At 45.8% G+C, this 20,374-nt stretch overlaps 1 protein-coding gene across 1 annotated transcript in view; it reads right to left on the reverse strand.

Moving 5' to 3' along the window:
- Positions 1-20,374, reverse strand: part of COL23A1 (collagen type XXIII alpha 1 chain) — a 175,598-nt gene that overhangs the window by 21,883 nt on the left and 133,341 nt on the right. Inside the window, exons 5-8 of the mRNA XM_050979691.1 lie at positions 17,740-17,766; positions 4,420-4,446; positions 2,588-2,614; positions 1,923-1,949 (exon numbers count right to left, since the gene is read on the reverse strand). Of these exons, the coding sequence (XP_050835648.1) occupies positions 1,923-1,949; positions 2,588-2,614; positions 4,420-4,446; positions 17,740-17,766 (108 nt within the window). The remainder of the gene's footprint in view (positions 1-1,922; positions 1,950-2,587; positions 2,615-4,419; positions 4,447-17,739; positions 17,767-20,374) is intronic.

Here is a 20,374-nt window from a genome sequence, read left to right on the forward strand (position 1 = left end):
CACTCCCACCACAGACAGTCCCTCCAAAGCCACCCCAAGGACTATTCTCTTGTAATCCATCACTGCTAATTATAGTGTTTCAGTGCTCACTGACACACTCTATCCTCATTCCATGGCCCATGGACATGACCATTTACAAGGAAGAGGACACTGGATACAGTCCTAGTTATTTATCTTCCCATTGATGCAGTGAGTTGCATTTACACATCTTTCAAAATCAAAATCAGCTAAACAAAGCTACCACTGAAACTTGAGGAGTAAGATAGATTAAATTCAGAAATAAAAAGTAATTTAGACCAGATGGTATTGAGGAGTTTTGCCTCCTATTCACAACCCTGAGTGTCTGTAGACATAAAGGGAGCTATTTTCCAAGTCAGGCACCTGCTATTAGGTCTACTTGTGCATGGTTCTGCCAGGCTTTTTTTCTCTCACTTTTCTCCCAAATTGTTTTTGAGCTTTTTTCTCACTGTTCTGCAAAAAAGTCATAAATAAACCAAAAACTGAAGCAACATCTGGACAAATGCAGATCAGGATGAAATCTGCCCCCAAAACTCAGCACATTTTTTTGGTAGGTGAAAACAAAGGACAAGTGTTACCTTCAGAGCTGGTACCTGCCCTGCAAGTCCAGACAGAGCCTGTCCCAGAGCATCTCCTGCAGCAGGAGGTGAGTTCCACAACACCTGGCAGCACAGAGCCTTTGGAGCCTGAGCAGCACCTCCTCCAGCATCCCGAGCTGCCAGCCCCAAAGTCACCCACACCCCGGCCAAGAAGTGAAACTCAGGTCCCTGTGCTGCTGCATCACCTCTTAAAGGCTGTTCTGAGCCCGTGGGAGGGCACTCAGACAAAGTGAGGCCTTACACTGAGCCCCTCCTTCACCACCCAGGCTGTAAATCCATCTGAGAAATTTTAGGGGCTCTCTGAGCCCCAGGGTGACATTTCCAAACACACCCAAGGCAGTTGGGAGCTGCTTCAGAATATGACACCAACTTCTTGGAGTGATTTTACAACCTCCAAGGGAAAAAAGAAAAATGTCTCTGAAGCCTTTCTACTCAACATTAACCACTGAGGTCCAGGTTATGTTTCCAGCAATGATATCTAACCCAGGTCAGCCAACTCTTAAATGCCAGCTCCAAATCCAGTCTCCTACAGTGACAGGTACACCAGGATTCCAGCACATCCCCACAATGGGGTTTGCAGCAGGTGCCCATCATCCACAGACAACCACACCTCAGAAATGCAGAAATACCTCTGCAACAGAGCCCACACCTCGTGGTGAAACCTCCCATCTCATCTCAACATGGGCCACATCCCCCCTGTGTCTTGTGGAGACCTGTCCTGATTTACCTCAGTAAATTCAACTTTGTGCAGCTCCAAGAGAGGAAATTTCATTAAACTCCAGTAATTTCTGTATGCTATAGCCAAAAGAGTTTTCCCTCATCACACAGTTACTTTAACCCCTTTATATTCAAAGGCAGCCTGGATAACACCTGGATGCCATCCTGCTCCCAGGTGGGGAGCTCAGCAAGGGAGGAGGAACGTTCCATCCTGCACAACTCTGTGCTGGACTTCTCCTTGGGACACCAGATCCTACCCCACATACTGGTGCTCTAATGCCAGCAAATATGGACCACAGCCTCAAGAGAAACTTCAAGAGAAACATGAGTCTGTCTCTGACACTGGAAGAGGAAATCAGGGATGAGAAGGTTCAGTAGAAGCAAAACCCTCCATGAGGTACCAAAAGATCTTTCACTCCTTTTTCTTCACGGCCAAAGTTAGGAAAACCATCCCCACAAAGAGCTCCAGTGGCAAAATTAAACATTTCCACAACAGTTACCATACTGTTTGCAGCAAGGCTTTGTTTTGTGCAGTGACTAAACCCAACCAGATTTTAGAATAAATCAGTGTGCTGTGTCACCACTTACCCTTGGGCCAATGTCTCCTGCTTCCCCCTGCAAATCAGGAAAAACAGCAAAGGGTCAGAGTTCAAATCTCAGCCCTGAAGGACTGAGCACAGGGTCAGCTGGACACGGGTACAGCACACAAGGGAAGGGGCAAGAGTCCTTCCTATTGTTTAATATATTTAAAATGAGGGAGGAGAAGGTTTTGAGACAACACAATAGGGAAAGATTCTGCCCTGGCAGGCAGTGAAACAGATAATAAATCAGAAATAGCAGTTTGTTTCCAACTCTAAGGCTCTCCTAGCAACTGCTTATGTCCTTCACATGTGAAAATTAACTTCACTCTCAGTAATGACCTTCTTTGGCTCCTCTGATTGCACGGGTGTCATGCAAACTCGATGGAGCCCAGATCTCTTGGAAGAATGAAGAGTTTTAAACTCTCATCACCTTCAGTGGCTTACCAGAACCCTATAACTTAGGGGAGCTTTAAGACCACACTTGTCACCCCACCTTTTTTGCAAATTGTTCCTGCCCTTCCCTTCCTGGGGCTTTTCTAAGAGCAGTGTGAGAACCCACTCTAACAGCTCCAACAAAACCCAGCTGGGTTATTGGGGCAACCAAGAATTACAGAAACAGGAGGATATACAGGAACTGCTTCCCCAAAATCCACATGTTAATGCAGCCTTTACCTTTTCCCCTTTTGGTCCTGGAGGTCCCTGGAAACACATAAGAAAAGTCCAAATTAAGGAACAGCAGAATCACCAATGCAGGTGACATTAAAACCAAGCAAATCACATTCATCAATTCACAAATTCTGAGCCACATTCTCTATTATTTTAAGGAATATGTGCTACTATTTTTAGTTGTGCAGTGCTTGACATGAGCAACACTTTACCAAAAAGCACCCATGAAGTGCTGCTCCTGCCTGGACACAGTATAGAGGACCAGAGCAGGGCAGGCAGTGTGGCAGCAGCTCACCACCATGTGACTCTAAATAGATGCAAAAGATACCATGAGGTATTAAATCACTTCTAGAAAAAGCACACACTCAGTGTATCATTACAACAATTATACCTCTGTTTGAAATAAACAAGGAGGACGGGCTGCTTTCCTTGGCCTGTTGCTGAAGGCATCATTCATCTTCCCTCTGAGCAGCTGTCTGTAGGACAGGCAGGGGCACTGCAGCCCCAGAGAGAACCCCAGAGCAGCACTTTGATGTGTCTGCTCTGCATTTGCCTTCCAGCACAGAAAAGTACCAAATCTTGGTACCAGTGCACAGTGTGTGCTGAAGTGGGACCAGAGGGGGAAGGTCAGCAGAGGCAGCAACATCTGCATTCCCATGCAGCCTCCCTCCCACTGCTTTTCTCTAAACAAGGCTGCTGGCCCCTTTCTGTCATGGAAGAGATCATCAGCAGTCTGTTTTGAGTCTGGCTGTGGCATAAGTTTGCTGTGTCACTGAGATTTCCCCTGCCTCTCGCTCACGGTGTCACTCCTGCCCTGCAGTGGCACCCCAGCCTGGGGGTGCTGGGCTGTGCTCTGGGCTCTGACTGCCCTCCCAGCATGAGGTTTTGCTAATGAAAGCCAAGTCTTTCCTTCTTTTCTTGTCTAGTGCTTTATTTCTAGATTTTATTCACATTTGCTATCCTCAGGGTTAGGATAAAAACCAACCACAGCAATGTATGGCTATAACAACACACTCCCTCACTGGATGGAAATAAATGTCTGGAGTGGCTTTTCAATTGCAAAGACTGAATGACTTTTACCCACTTTGAAATCCCACTTGGTTTAGGACCAGAATTTAAAAAGATTTCATATGGGGCTCTGTAGTGAAGGTTGTGGAAGAGAATGGGGTTTGGAGACAAAATATGAAGCTGTGACCTTCTGTAGGAACCATTTGGTGGAAGGAATCAGAGCTGGCAAGGGTTCAATTAGCATAAAAATAAAAGAGTCTGCATTTCTGTAAAAGAAGTAAGAAAAGAATGAAGCACCTGAATATCCAAAGGGCTTCCAAGCAAAAATGAAGTCAAGAAAACAGCTCATAAATTAATCCAGTCTATTCCAAAAAGTATTTCATGTACACTGGGCACCCTCAAGCAGTTCCCAGCTCAGGTCCTTTGGAAGAAAATGGAACCTGCTTTGGGATCAATTATTTTTATGGTATCACTCTGCAGTGCCAGAAGCACACAACCAAGATCACTGACTTTGCTCTTTGAATGTGCTACTGGAGTTTATTCCCCAAATTTGGCCTGGTGCCCATCTGCAGCCTGTGCTCCCCAAGCTGGGGCAGGAGGGGAAGAGGCAGCTGAGATGAGCTGACAGGTAAAGAAAAGTTCACCTCCAGCTCTGCTGGCCAGCCCTGGCTCAGAATTCAAACTTGCATGGAATAATCTTCCCAAGTACAATTGTTCCTCCTAAGCAGTTATATTTGTAGCACTAAATGAGTAATAGTTGAGATAGTGCCTATTTATTGTGGAGCAGCATGAACAAAGACATGTTATATTTGGCACTTAGTGCTACTTACTGGTTTGCCATCCAAGCCAAGAGGCCCCTGAAAAAGTAAGGAAAAGAGAATATTATTAAAAAAAAAAAGTTTCAAACATAGCATTATCAGGCATGCTCTGGAAGAGACTCTACTTACTTAATCTTTGGCTATGATTCTATGATTTACCTACTCCTCCATCCATGCAATCCAGCAGGAAGGTTTCACAGAGGCACAGTAAGAGGCATCAAACATTTTGCAGAGTGTGAAGGAGGGTGAAAGGAAGCGACAGGATTAGTGACAGGGGTAAGGTGACACTGCTCTGGCACTTGGCCTGGGACTCCCTGAGGTTTTGAAAGTCAAAACCAGCAGCAGTAAAACATGCCTGATTTACTTAAACTGAGCAGATCCATGAGTGATTCATATCAACCTTGGATCTGAGCTATTTTTCCTAAAGCACTCAGTTATCCCAGCTTTTCCTCAGGTCTCCTGTTTCTAGGGTTGCTGCACCAATACTGAAAATGGTGAATTCCCCAGCATTTCTGGCACTTAGGCCCTTAATTATCACCAAACCACTGAATGTGTTGGGCCAAAGGAAACACTGCTTTTGATAAGGGATGTGTGGAGGAAGAAAGCACAAATGCTCTAAGGCCAAAGCTGCCCCTGTCATCAGTGGAATATGCACATCCTCTTCCCAGCCTGCTGGGATGAAACATTTCCCACATGACAGCCCTGAGAACCATGAGGATCCACCAAAGCAAAAGGGGTCTGGGCTGTGGTACACTGCTAAAGCACCAAAGTTCACTGTTTTTCTTAGGGAACTGATTGGGGTGAGTCTTTTTTAGTTTATCTTATTTCTGTCATAGGGAAATTGAGCAAAAGAGGCAAAGGTGGGTAAGAGGAGGCCAATGGCTGCATTAAAAACAGCATCCTTGCAGCTCACAGCCATTGATAAGGAATAAATGGCCATTGATAAGGAATAAATCAGTCTGCAATGGCTATGCTGTTGGGGCCTGGAATATGAAACTCTGGGGAACACAGCTCTGTTAGGAAAAAGAGGTAAACCCAGATGACCTGGGCAGATCATCAGTAGCTGGGTTACAAGGGCTGGGGGACCTGTGCAAGAGAAGTTCACTTGAAAATAAATGAGGATGCCTTTGCACACATGAGGTTTCTGAAGTGATCAAGCATAGGTTACATCCCCTATGTGATGTGCACTTTTTCTTATAAGGAACCATCAGTACTCAACAGCTACATAGTGGTCATGAAAAATATCCATAAAGCAGTTGTGTGCTGATGCAAAGGCTTGCAGGTCACAACCAAATTACCCTGATACCTCCTACAAACTTTATCTCACCTCAATTCCTTGGTTTCTAAAAGCTGGAAGTGGCATCAGGTTCATAGAGATTCCTTCCTGAAACTATGATTGTTTGAGGTCATTCATCTGAAGCTCTTGATGCAAATCCCTGCCTTTCAGAGAATCAGACATGGGATCTGAGCACAGAACTGACAGCACATTCAACTTCTCAGGAGAGTAGAAGTCCCAGAATTATTATTTTTTTACATATAAAATGCCAGTTCTTCAGCTTTTAGCTATTCTTGTATCAGTCCACAAAGAGACATCCAGAAGCAAAAACAATGGCCTATTCAGAAGATGTTTGAGGGAAAGCATTTAATGCTTGAGAGAAACAATATCCATCAGGGTTCCAAAGGGGCTCTTAGCCAGCCACAGCACTGAATGGACCAGACTGACACAGAATTTTAAATGTCTTGTTAGTCTGGGCTGGAGATTGAATTGACTCTGCTCTACCTGCCCAGCCAAATGTCTGTGTGAGCAAGGCAGGGGTCCCATGAGAAGCCAGGAGATTGCATGGGTAGAGCAGTGAGAACATCTGGAATCTGGGCTGCCTGACTTGACTGCCTGCAAATCTCAGGAGTGCCCATGTGTTGAGATTGTTATTGTCTTTTATTTGAATCCTCCTCCATGTCATTTTAATTAAAGATTAAGCAATCTCTAATTTATTTGATAAACAAGGAATGGGGAAACAACAAGTAACCCTCTATTCCCCCACTTAAAACCAATCTCTATAGAAGTTTTCACTTTCAGAGGACAAAAAATACTTCTGCTAAACCAACAGGAAAAGTGTATGAAAAAGAGTTTTCTTCTTGGACTCCTTGGCAATGGAAAGCATTACAGGGGCTTTAGGCTCTGCTTTTTGCCCAGGGAGCAATTTCACTTGTTCCTTCACTCAGTCTTGATCACAGTCCTTTGCTCTAAATCACACACAGTGATCACAGCTCAGATAATTCATTACTCTCTCTATCCAGAGGGGATGAACTTTCTACCTAGGACAAACCCAATGCTTTAAAACAAGGTAGACGGAAAATTCACCCAATTTACCCCAAAACATAGTTCTGGCCAAAACCATCACTGCGCTAACTAAGTGGGACAAAATGTCTCAAAGGAAGCACTGTTGGGGTCCCAGATGACCCCAGAGGCCCCTTCCAACTGGTAACCAGCTCACATCTCATTTTCTGACCACACACCAGATGTGTTCAGTGCCTGGTCAAACCAGCTCTGTGGGACACCCTCCCCATTAGAAAAGAAAAATTGTCGTTGTCAGTTTTGCAAAGAAAATACATGTGCAACATCTGTCTGGAGCCCTCAGGTTGCTGGAGCAGGAGGAGCTGGCTTTAGTGGGGACAGCTGGTGACACAGAGCTGGTGACACAGAGGCTCAATCAATCACTCACAGAGGTGAGTGATAATTGCAATTACACACCTTGGTTTCACCCCTCACAAAGAGTGACACAGGCACAGGTGTTCCTGTAGGAATAATGATCCATGGTGATCCCATGGTGCATCCCCCTTTGCCATCAACAGGGTGAGGACATTATTTATAAATCTAATATATTTTATGGTACACATTGCTGATCTATTATTTAACAATATATAATTACAACTTGATGCTGAGAATGCAGACAGGGGTCAGATAAAATGTAAAAGCTTGAGCAGAGCTTGTTACAATATCACATAATCTTGATGCATGCCTTGGTTTTGACACACAATATTACAACTTCAGAGTAAGGGGCCACATTCAGATGCATTTTAAAACAAAGTCTGATGTATTTTTCATTTTGTTTCACAGTACAAGCTCACAAGTCTTGAGATACAGCACCAAAATGCCACCTCTCAAAAATGAGAGTCACCCATTGCTGAGGTCAGCTGAAGGCTTGAGAACAGTTTTGAGCTCACCCAAAAGGGAAGATGTGGAGCTTGCAAAAGCTGTTCCAATAAATAACAGGCATTTCCCACGTTCATCACTCACCTCTGGCTCAGACAAGCCCAGGTGCCAGCCTGGCTACCTGGCCCTCTGCCATCCCCCTCCATCCTCACTGCTGCTGGCAGGGATGGACTTGCTCTTAAAGTGTTACAGGAATTTTAAGGAGGGGAATATATAGTGAAAGCAAAGCCAGAGATTATTAAGAGGACAATCCTTCTGAGTTGGGAAATCTTCTCTCATGGTTATTTTTAATGTTTCCTGCTCTGCTAAAAATTAGCACAGGGGTCGGAAGGAACCCTGCAGTCAAATTTTGACAAATTCAAAGGGCTGCCTTTCCATCTCTGGCTCTGTGGTTTCAAAAAAGGGTAGGATCTTATATTTCAAGGAATGAACAAAAGAGCATGACAATATTGTAGCATCCCTGCAAAGGGCCCTGGGTCATCTGCAACACAGGCAGGGAGCAGGGACCATCCCTTCCTATAGGCCATGCCGTAAATCCTCACAGGCAGGACAGTGTCTGCTGGCCATGTGGTTCCTCAGCCCATTTTTGTGTGAGAAGAAAGCTCTGGCAAAAGCTGTGACCAAGCACACCCTGCCAGGTCTGTCACAAGGAAAGTGGAGGAAGACAGCCAGGTCGCTGTGGCTGCTCCCAGCTTCCCAGCTGAAGGGAAAGGGAAGAAAAGGGACTGAGAAACAAAAAATGACCTGAGAGTCCTCTAAATAGCAGCTGAGAATCACTGGCACTAACTGTGAATAAACTGAGTCCAAGAGACTTGTTCTGGGATGTCACCTCATCCCCAGTTACTGCTGCTCCTCCTCCTTCCCTGAAGTCCTCAGTGCAGAAGGATCAGAAACCCTTACAAACAAACAAATTTCTACTCCATACAATATCACTCCTGCTGCACTAATCATTTGTCCTTTCAAATGCATTTACACTATATTTTATTGTGGTTTTTTAAATCATTATTATTTATAGTGCTAAATAAATTTATCACTACATTTAAAAACTTGTGGAGGGTATAGAATTGGTCATACAAGGAATTACCCCAAGCACATACCACTCACTGCTGTGATTCCTGGGCAGGAGGTTCCTCCTTCCTCAGCCCTGACCTTCTGGGTCCCTGGTGTGAGACCCCAAAACTATATCAGTCCACAGCATGACAAAACATTGGAAACATTCCTACCAGGAGCTGCCATGGTTAAGCATTAAGATAATTTATATCACAACAGTTTCATATTTAGCTTTTTATATAGCATGGAGGGCCCTGCTGCAATGGGATGGGATTGCTACACATGGGAACAGCACTGCACTTAAAAGTAAATATTATTTTTTAAGCAATGGACATCATTATCGACAAACCTTTTCTAACAATTTTCTTTTTCTTTGCTTGAAAAAAGCTGTTTCAGTATTATTCCCCATGTAGCCAAAGTTCTTCCATGCACTCATGGAGCAAACCGTGTCTACATGCAAACTGGAAACCCATTTTCCATTACTAGATGATAGCTTTTTGTATAGTTTAAAAAAAAAATCCAAAACCAAACAGCTTCTACAATTTTCTTACAAGCACTAAACAGCAATGTTGATGAGCCATTATTTTTTAATCCTTGAAAGACTAATTGTTTCCATTTGGAAACAATTTACACATGCAAGCCGCATCCTGCATGGCCTCGGAGCCAGGCTGTCCTTGCTCAGAGAGAAAACCCCATTTATTTTTATGAGGAAGGGCATTTAGGGGTTCCCCAAAATCTAATCTCCATGTGTGTAACACCAATCCCAGTCCTGTGGGAGATCCCAAAGGATGAGGCTGTCTCAGGTTTCTGTGGCTGAGATGACCCCCCAGGTATTAGAAAGTCTCTTTTTTTCCCAGCCTTGCAATTGAAGAAGAAATGGTGATTTGTCAGTTTTGCTTTTCAGGGTTGTTTATTTTCTCTTATCTATTCCATTCTTTCTCTGCCCTGCTGAGATCTGTCCAGCAAGTTGGCTTGTGGCACAGTGACGCCCTTGGGGTGGTGTTAACTCTTCATAGTAAGAACTATGTGTACCTTATTTACAATCATTTTCCAATACCTATCACCTATGTTAGATAGTCTGTCTCTACTCTAAACCAATCCAGAAGTATCACCATCACAGCAGAAGATGGAGGACAAGAAGAAGGAGAAGAAGAACAGGACATGCCCAGATTCCTCCATCTTGCTTCTTGAACCCCCATTCTAAAACCCCAAAATTCTACTTTTTCACCCTGTGACAAATTAACTACCATTCTACTCAAACCCTTGGGCTTGTAAATCTTCACACAAAGTTGATAATTGTTTCCATGGGCTAAAATCGAAGGCACAGGTGTTTGTGACTCTGTACCAAGGTCTCTGAGCCCCTTGCCAGGGTCTCAAGGTATCGAGTCCTCCAGGGCAGCCAGAGGAATGTCCTGGGTCCCAACAGGGCAGCAGGAAGAGCTGAGCCCTCCTCACCCTCAGGTGGCTGCAGCAACCCTCACCCCTCTCCCTGGTTTCTTTCCAAAAAGGCCACCTGAGCACACCCCGGGCATTGCCCACACAGTCTGGCAGGGCTCAGCATCACCAAACCCTCCAAGGCTCTGAAATGTTTCCTCAGAGGAGCCGTGTCCCTCAGCCCAGGCTGCCAGCCATAACTCCCCCAGCAGAGGTGCCAGGAAACAGTGCAGAGCAGCCTGATAAGAGCCAAGCGTGCGTTAACAAGGCAACAAAACCCCCGCCCCAGATCTGTGCTCTGCTCCAGAAAATCTGCCCACAGACTGCTGGGAGGCCTCTGCCCATTCTTTGATGGAAACGGAGCAGAAAGGAGCAGTAATTTGCTAAAAACTTCACTCTTAATGCAAACCAGACGGCTCTGCAAGGGAGCAGCCGCCTCGGAGGCCGGGCTGGGCCCGGCGGGCATCCAGGGCCGCGCAGAGCAGGCCTCTGCAGGGACAGCCCCTCTCCCTTCCACGGGGCACCAGTGCTCCCAGCACTTCTGAAAGCCTTGGGAAAGAAACAAACAAACAGACAAAACCAGAAAAAACAAACCCAGCTCTATCCTCAGGAAGCTTTTGGGGCAGCACTGGGCTCTGCCCGCTGTTCGGCCTCTCCTTTGCATCGTTAGCCTGAGCTCTCCACAGTGCTTCAATTCCCAGCTGTCTTCCAGACATGTCAGCCACATTCTGCAGGGTTTCAAATGAGATAAGGGACCCTTTTCCCTGCAGGAGCTGCCTCTTCTTTAACCACAAGATGTGCTGCCTTCTCTCTCTGCTCAGAGCTTCCTCTTTGTTCTGGATGTCTTCTCAAAGATGCTCAAGAAAAAGCCTGGAATCAAATCTAGCACTGACTGGTCCAAAGGGGTGGGAAACAAACCCTGGGCTGGAGCTGCTCAGGGCACTGCTAGGGTTTTTGAGGAAGGCCACTTGGAGATGCCAAAACAGAGCCAGTTTGGTCACTTCTCCCAGCACAGACTGCTGTGGCTCCTGGGCAGACATGCCAGATCACCATTTCAGAGGGAAGAACTCACTCATCTGTACATCACATTGCACCAGTTCTCTTCCAAAACAGCAAAGTACTCTTATGGAAGAAAGAGCCCCCCAACTTCCCCAAATTTCTGAGGCTTAAATGAGTCCCATGTGTTCTGCACAACTGCATTCTTTAAGCATTTGATGTCCAGTTGGGCTTTGGATATATTTATTTAATATCCACCTATGAGAGAGGTGATGGCCTCTGAGCTGGGAATGCAATTTTTAAGTAGGTAAGTAATTTTGGAAGAATGCTGGTGTTACAAGCAAACACTTCAGTGCTTACTGCCTTTATAATATTTCTAGACCAGTGTCATTGACAGCTTCTGTTTGGATTACTTCTCTTTGGTGGTTAATGAGAAAACTTCTTGGTTTTCTCTGTTTTGCTCTGCCTAGACACCAAGCCTCTGCTCCACAGGGCTGGACCCAACTACACTGGAAACAGAGAAGCAGATCCACCAGCTGCACTCAACACTCAGAACAGGAAACCAGAGGAAAAGCTGCATGAGAAGCCAGAAACCAAACCTCTGCCCTGCCAGTGCAATTCGGGCTGCACAGTTCTCCTTGCCATTGCTGTCAGCACTTTCACCAGGCCCTCTCCTCTTCCTATCCAGAACCGTTGGAATCCCTCAGGACAAACAAATGCATCTGCAGTTCCTCCACTGGGTGGGATGGAAGACAACTTTTTATTATCCCTGTGGAAGAATTACCTTTAAATGAAAAGGAAAATAAACTGTTGCCATGAAGAACTGGTCTTCACAAAATCATTGTTGCTTCCACATCAGAGAGCCAGCAAATGGATATAGCAGGAAAATATGCTGGATCTGCTTTCCCTGTTTAAAGAGGGTTTTCCCTCTAGGCAAATAATTATGTGAATTGGCCACAAAACTGATATTAAAATAAAATGGAAAAGACTGGAACTACAAAGTTTGCCTTGTAAAATGAATGTTGTTACTTCTGTCTTTTGGGCTCTTACTGGGAGAGGTATGTGTGCAAATGACTTCACACACAGGAGACACTCCTTGAAGTCTGAATATTTACGAGTAAAACATGGGAACAAACACAGGACTGAATCCTAAATTACAGTTATGACCTTGATTAGCCTAGCTAAGAAAACTAAATACTTCATCAACAGAAGCCTTTATCACACCACACAGTGTTTAAAAGTACCCAATGCACAACCAGCCAGAACACCCATGCAATGCATTTTGGACACCACAGGAACTGTGTCCAGGCACGAGCTGCCACCCAAGGTCTGCAATCAACTGCCCACTCCAAAAATCCAGGAAAATTTGGGGTCCACACAGCCCATGAGGTCTGGCCACATAGCATGGTCTCCCATACCTCACATGGGATTTATGGCAGCCCTCCTGAAGAGCTAAAATGCTGCCTGCTGCTCTGGTTTGCACGCAGAGCAATCCCAGAGCTACACCAGGCTCCTCCAGCCCCTCCCACAGGCTGCACCTCAACAGCACTTTGAGATAATTGCATAGGTAGAGGCAATTCATCAAGACATCAGGCAGGTCAGTTTTAAGCTACTCCTACAGTTCTCTTGTAAAAGTAGTTTGTTATTAATGCCACATGTGGTTTGCTGGTGCTGCCATTTCCAAAATGCCTGGTTAAGTGTATGCCTTGGAGCTTTCTGGTAAGAAAGGAACCACAATGGCACAGAGGAGCTGCCACCAGGAAGAGGCTAAGGCATGTGTTCCTCATTTCCCACACATCATCCTGTCTGCATTCATATTATATTTATGGGTCACACACGAAAAGCTTGCACAGACTTTCCCTAAGTTGTGTACTAACTGAAATTCTTAATTGCTGAGGGGAGAAAACCCCAGACTCCACTGTTTATGGTCAAAGTCTAGAGCTGTAACCAAAGTTGCTGTTCCAATGCTTCACTATGCTGGGTTTTTATGTCAGGGAACCATCTTCCCTTTTATACATGCTTCTTCAACCCCACTCACAGACATCAGCCTAGAAAAACACATTTGGCTTCACTTTATGTCTTGAAAATTAATTGAAACCAGAGTTTACCATCCTTACCAGTTGATTTCTGGCTTATACATTACAGCTGACTTCAGAGGATAGATCTAGATTTACAACACTGCAGCCAAAGGAAGATATTAGCTCACTGTCCAAGGCTCCCAAAATAAAAGTTTCTGAAGATGCTGACCTGCTTAGCTCCAATAGCTCCTTAGCCTGAGCTGGACTATAAATATGTGAGAAGGGCCTGCACAGGAGTATTTCAATTCTGCCAGAGCAATTATTCCCCAAAAGGATAAGCCAGCATGGAGCAATGTCTGTGTTGTGATTCTTTTTTAACTTAAGTCTATTAATTGATTATATTGGTGCAGTTACCTGTCTGTTACTCACAGAATCATGGAATGGTTTGGGTGGGAAGGAGCCTTAAAGACTGTCTAGGCCCAGCTCCTCTGCCATGGGACAGGACACCTTCCACTCTCACAGGTCACTCCAGCTCCATCCAGCCTGCCCTTGGACACTTTCAGGGCTGCAATTAGGATGTCCCAAAGCCTTCTCTTTTCCAGGCTTAAAAAATCCCAGCTCTCTCAGCCTTTCCTCATAGCAGAGGTTTTCCATTCCCCTATTTATCCTGGTGGCCTCCTCTAGATTCATTCCAACAGATCAAAATCCTCCGTGTTCTGGGGACGACAGAGCTGGGTACTCAATGCTGAATTACTTTCAGTAACAAGCTGAATTATTCTAAGCAGGCAGAGCATGGTGCCTTTTCTCCCTGCCTTCTCAAAAGGTTCCCACTGCTGCAAGAGATGGGCAGGACAATGCCTGAGGTCTTCCAGGCAACACACAAATGATTTACAAAATTCAGAAGGCAAACATTGTACACAGAGGAACAAAATGGGCAACACCTCTCAACTAAAAATAAATCTTAGTATTCTAAGGGAAATGTATAAAATAGGAGACAATCCTGTTTCATATCATACTTTTCTTCTGCAAAGCCTCTTCCCTGCTCTGCTTTCTATTAATGAAGACATGCACATGAAGTAATTCCCCTCATTAATCAACTTCATTCTTTTGGTCTCTTCCCACTTGAAGTGACAACCCTGCATTTGGGATGTCACGTAGTGGTGGAGCTGAGACTGATTTTAGGGATGAGTAGTAGAGAGAGATGAAACTCTCAAGAAACAGAAACTTTGGCTTCAAAAGGCTTCTCCAGTAAGTGGAGAAGAGAAGGGAATGGGTTCTGGCAAACCACAAAGGCAGCATCTCACTGGGAAAGAGAAGGAATGTAGGAGAACAACTGAGGGCAAGTATAGAACCCTCCCTCCATGAGGCAGAGAAAGAGATGGGTGCAAGACTGCTAAGAGCACTGCACAGCCATTGCTTAGAACCACAGAATCATTCAGGTGGAAATGACCTCTAAGATCATCAAGTCCAACCATTAACCCAGGACTGCCAAGTACACCACTAAATCAACAGCCACATCTTTTAAATCCCTCCAGGGACAGTAACTCCACCACTTCCCTGGGCAGTCCAGACCAATGCTTCACAACCCTTTTGGTGAATAAATGTTTCCTAACATCCAGTTAAACAGCTGTGCAATGCAGAGGTCCTCCTACTCTCAAAGGTCAGGTCTAAGCCTACTCACAGTTTGGCTCTCCCATCTGCTCCTCATTTTCTCCTTTTCCTCCTGCCCAGATGCAGCTGCCTGCCCTGCTCCCAAAAGCAGCACAGCCCCACTGCACCAGCCCCCTGCCCCCTCCCAGCTCCCCAGAACAAATGGCCCAACATGCTGAGAGCACCCCAGGTCAGGGGAAGCCACTCTGCAGCAGGGATGCTCCTGGCCTGGGAAGGACAGCCTGGGACACATCCTAGGGGATCCTGCTCCCAGGGCCTGGTCCTGCCCAGCAAGAAACACATTTCCATTATTGTGGTGGCTACACATCTGCTTTTCCTGGTTTTCTGCTGCCCCCATGCAAAGCTGAGCTCAAGGCAGCTCTGTGGCAGCATGGCTCCTGCCTCACCCTCGGCATCAGAAAGGCTTTTTCCCATAACCTGCCCTCAGTAATAGTTAAACTATTCTCTACAAAGTCTTTGTCCCTCTGGCAAATCTGGATGAAATTGGCCAAGTTCAAATGTTACTGGGGAAGAAGACAGACCCATACAGCCCTTTACACTGAAATTCAGGCTGAGGTGTGTGCTATGATGCATGAGCAGTGTGGTGTCAAAACCAAATCAAACAAGAGCAGAAGAACAACAAATCCTAACATTCTTCATAGCTGTTACAGCAATGTTAGTAGGATATGCCATAGGGTTAAAAAAGGAAACTAAAATCCTCTATGGGATTTCAAAAATAACAATAAACTTACAGAACTTCATAAAGAAAAAACCTGTTTCTGCTGTAGAGTTTTATTGTAAGGCCCAAACCTCTCCTCTTAAGATGTTCAGTATAAAAATATTGAAATCATCTTATAGAAGCTGTTTTCTCCCTCAGTCCCATTTCCAGAGCTCTGGATCACTTATCCCTTTAAAGCTTCCTTTGCTTGCAGCTCAGTTCAAACTAGCAGCTCAAAGCACTGCTGGCCAAGGAATGCAAGTGTCACCACATGGCACCTAATACCCACCTTCTACCTCTGCATTTTTACCACATCCACCCCCTGAAACAGCTCACAACTTATTTGATCACCCTGAAGGGAACTAAATAAATAAATTCATTTGAATATGCAACTGGATTTAATAAAACCTGCCCATATGCTTCTGCTGAATAATACTCCCAAGTCTGCTTTATGTTTTGTTTCCTCCTTCTTCAGGGATGCATCTTGCTTTGGAAATACAATTATCCTCACCTCCTTATTAGATACAATTAATTAGTGCAGCTACAACCATGTGGATGTAGTAATTCAGTGTTTGCTGGTTTCAAAGTCAGGATAAGACCTGCCTGGACCAGGACTGCAGGTCCTGCGGGTAAGAGAGAGGAGGAAAACCCTTGTGGTGATGCGAATGCCATTTTCCCAGTGCAGATGTGGCAGCAGAGTTGAGGTCATTCCCAGTCCCTGACACCATCCAGAAGTCCTGGAGCATCACCAAAATCCCTCTCCAAGAGGGCAAAATGCCAGGCTGCCCAGGGGACAGTGCTGATGCTCTCTCCCAGGGAACAGTCCCTGTTTCCTCCCAGAGCTTCTGGTTTTCAGAGTTTTGCCACTAAACCACCTGACTGAGACAGGAGAAGGGACAAACCTGCCAAGGGTTTCCAGAAGGGTTTGCCACACCCCTCAAGGGCAAAAAGCCACTCTAAAAATGACAATCAAGAGCCCATTAGAGTGAAATTTCAGATCTTAACTTCTAATAAATTAAACTCTTAATTTCCAGCAGATCCCTGAGGCATCTGTACAACCTCCTGGCTCCAGCATCTCCGGGCTGCTGCGGGCAGGTGCCACCTGAGGGAGACAAAGCCCTTCCCTGGACACAGAGCCCTGCTGGCCACAGCCCCCCTCCCAGCAAACCTCATCTGTCCTCATCCTTTGGTGGAGTCCCGAGTGCTTTCATGGCAGGGACGCAAGGGCAACACAGGCTGGTTCTGCAAAATTAACCCCATCTCCCACCTCTCCACTTCTGGGGAAATGCTGCTGCCCTCACCAGGGAGATCACAGGGGTCCAGGGGTGGAAGGGAATTCCACTCCTCCTCTCTTGAGCTCCCTGGCACACATAAAACTCAATAGATGTTTCTGTGGTTTTTGGGCACTCAAGGGGAACCAGGCCAGGGCATGTGGCTGCAAAGGCAAGCAGGGAGTTTTCCTAACATACTCATTCAGGAAAAAAAAAGGAAAAAAAAAAGGAAGAAAAAAAAGGAAAAAAAGGGCATCAACCACAGGAAGGAGAAGGCTGAGGAAAGCCAATACACCCCTTCCAGAGCAACAGGCAGTGCAGAGCTCATTGCATCAATTCAAAAAGCAGGAGCAGATCTGGAAGCTCTCTGTCCATGCCATGGAGAATTTACAGTGCCTTTTAGCAATCCCATACACCAGGTGCATGCCTGGGAGTGGCTCCGTGATGAGCTGCTGAGCTGGAGCAGGAGCACTGTGGCCGGCCATCCAAGGGCATTGATGAGGGACAGGGGAGCCAGCCAGGAGGCTGAGGTTTAGGGTCTGGCCAGAACAAGGACTCCCTCCCCCTGCACAACCAGCAGGACAGCTCTGCACCCACAGACAAATTTTTGGATATGGGCAAATGAGTATCTACCTCAACACCTGAGGCTCTTTCACCAGTATTTGCTCTTAGAGTTCCAAGGGGGACAAACCCCAAAGCCTTCACTCACTTTGCAGTCCAGTGAACTCTTAAACAAGAGCATGAATACAACCATGAAAGGGCTCAAGTATTTCATCCCTATAACCATTAAGGGAGATTATTGCTCAGGCTTTTAAGTTTTAGGGCTGAATCCCTCAAAAGCTAATGAAGAAAGAGAGGAGGGAAAAAGTGAAAAAAAGCAACTTAAAACAGGCAGGGAAAATCAAGTGTCACAGAAAATGCTGGAGAGGACCACAGAGCACAGATTAGAAAAGAATAAAATCAAAGGAGCAGTGGAGTTACCGGGTAACCATCGCGTCCTGACTGCCCCTGTGGGGGGGAACAAGGGACATGAGTCAGTCAGTGCACCTGGAGCAGCTTGACATCACATAGCAGCAGGCAGGACAGGGGGCCATGGCCTCTCCAGCCAGCCCTGGCACTAAAATAGACAAACCTCTTGGGGGAACTTTCCTGTCAGAGGGGTGACACCTACAGTGTATTTTCCCTGGGTTGTGATCCCCTGCCCCCCTTTGGCTACTTACCAGGGTTTTGCCAACTTGCACCCATCCCTGCTGCCTGTGCCCAGCCCCTCTGGCCCTGGAGCCACAGACATGCATGGCACACACTGGGTCCTGGCCATAAAGATGCCCTGGGATGGAAAACATCTCAGTGGATGGGGAGAGGTCGTAGAGGCTGAGGCAGCAGCCAGGATCACTGCAGCATCAATCACTGAGCTTCAAACTCTTGTTCCAGCACTTGATTCTGTGAAGGTTTACCCCTCTAAATCCATTAACTTCCTTGCAGGATGCTCTCTCCCAGCTCACATCTAAGCTTTGCTTTATTTGCAGCGAAGCAGAAAGCACAGCTGATGCTGTGGGGAATGACTCTACTGCAGTTCCTAGAGCAGCTGCAGGATCAGCAGATCAAAACACAGCCCAGACAGGGTCTTTCACCTTCCTTGCTCTCCTCAGGGGTTCTCAGAGGTGTTTACAGCCCGAGGGGCTGCTGACCATGCCCTGAGCTACAGCAGAGCCTGCTGCAAGCCAGACCCAGGGCACATCCTGGGAAGGGCTGGTGAGAATCCACTGGCACACAAACAGGTGAGTGTCTGCTGCAGCAATGTCACCTGCTGCACAAACTCAGGTGGTGTCAGTGTGCTGTGGGTACAGAGTTGGAGTCAGGCTTTGCTCATGGCATGGGACAGCCCCAGCAGCCCCTTCACACCGCTCCCGGGTGCTCTCCCTTCCCCTAAGCACCCCTGCAGCTGTAATGCCTCCTGCAACACCCTTGCAGCTGTAATGCCTCCTGCAGCACCCTTGCAGCTGTAATGCCTCCTGCAGCACTCCTGGTTCATCCAGAATCAACACTGACTGCCTGTTTAACCAATTACAGCTTGGGATAAAGGGTACAGGGAGGTTTATGGAGAGGTATGGCAGGGGAGCACACACAGATAAAGAGGGAACACTTGGAATGCCCTGCCCTGGCTTGCTGGTGAGTTCCCCAGGCAGCACACTAACACATAATGTGTCTGCTAATATCTGTGACTGTAAATGCTTAATTACAGTCTGTGGTAAGTCTATATTTCAATTGTAGAAATTCCCTACCCAGCATGTGATTTTAATACTCTCCAAAACAGAGGTTTTATAGCATATCTGAGCAGAATACCCCTTACTCACAGACAGGACAATCAATCATCCAACAGCCACAAATCCTGTACCACAAATTCTAATAATTTTATATGCATAACTAACTTATGACAGCCAAAAGAATAAAGTACCAGAACAACTGCTACTAGGGAACAACAGAATTAGGGATACAGTTAGAGCAGTGTAATGCTATACATGTAAGAAGTAATCAATTCCTTCTGGCCTAAATCAAGAAACAGAAGAAACTAATAAATGCAGTACTGTTAAAATAAAATAATATTGTGGTTCTGTGGGTTCTAGGACTTATTTTATATTATGCTTAAAGAAGTCTCTGGCAAAGGCCATTTATGCTAAAAAGCAGGATTAAAAAAAACCAAAACCAACCAACAAACCCCACCCAACCCAAAAATTTACTAAACCAGGAGCTGTCTTTCAAAGAAGGGCAAGGGGAGAGGAAAGGAAAAAAAAGGTCTTGTTTGTGTTAAATCTCCCCTGTGCTCCGTTTGCAATTCAATAGTGCCGTGGGAACCAGGAAATGAAACCAACTAGAGACAAAGAAAAATTAATAGTGCACCATATGTTGCCTGTGTTGGATGGCCATAATAAACGTGAGCAGACAGCACACGTGAGGCAGCACCACCCCTGGCTCCTGTGTGGGCTCAGAGGAGCCTCTGAGCACGACCCAACAGCCACACAAACCCATTTCTAACTAGCCATAGTACTTCAGTACTTCAGAGTGTTCCTTACAGGTGTATTTGGGGAGTTTTAAACAGGCAGAATCCCACTATCCTCTTTATTTGTAATCCCAAATATTCGTTTTTCTCAACCGCCTCTTATGTATTTAGGTTAAAAAATGAACTTGAAATAGAAGCAAAAATTCAAAGGGCTGAAAACTCTTCACTAAACCCACAGGCAGTGCTGCCAGTCCCAGGAGAACCAGAGCCATGGTGATGGGACATCCCCCACTTCTTGTCACCAAAACAAAACTGGGAATTTATTAGCCCAGGAATAGTTGCCAAATTTATTTTCCCTAAAATAAGCCCTTTCAACCCAGTGAGGCTCTATAGGAAGAGAACAACGTGAAGAAATGCCTCTGCTAGTGCAATGGCAGACAAGGAAATACAGCTGCAAAGAGCCTGAACCTACAGCTGCAAACAGCTCTTCCTCCTCCTCCTTTGGGGGAAGAAAGGTAGAAAACCAGAAGTACCTAATACTCATAATTTATTTTTTAAAACAACCCTCAGCAACTTGGAGGGCACAAATAAAACATAAATTCTCACTCCAAAACCAGC

Source organism: Serinus canaria, chromosome 13 (genome assembly GCF_022539315.1).
Source record: "Serinus canaria isolate serCan28SL12 chromosome 13, serCan2020, whole genome shotgun sequence".
Lineage (NCBI taxonomy): Eukaryota > Metazoa > Chordata > Aves > Passeriformes > Fringillidae > Serinus > Serinus canaria.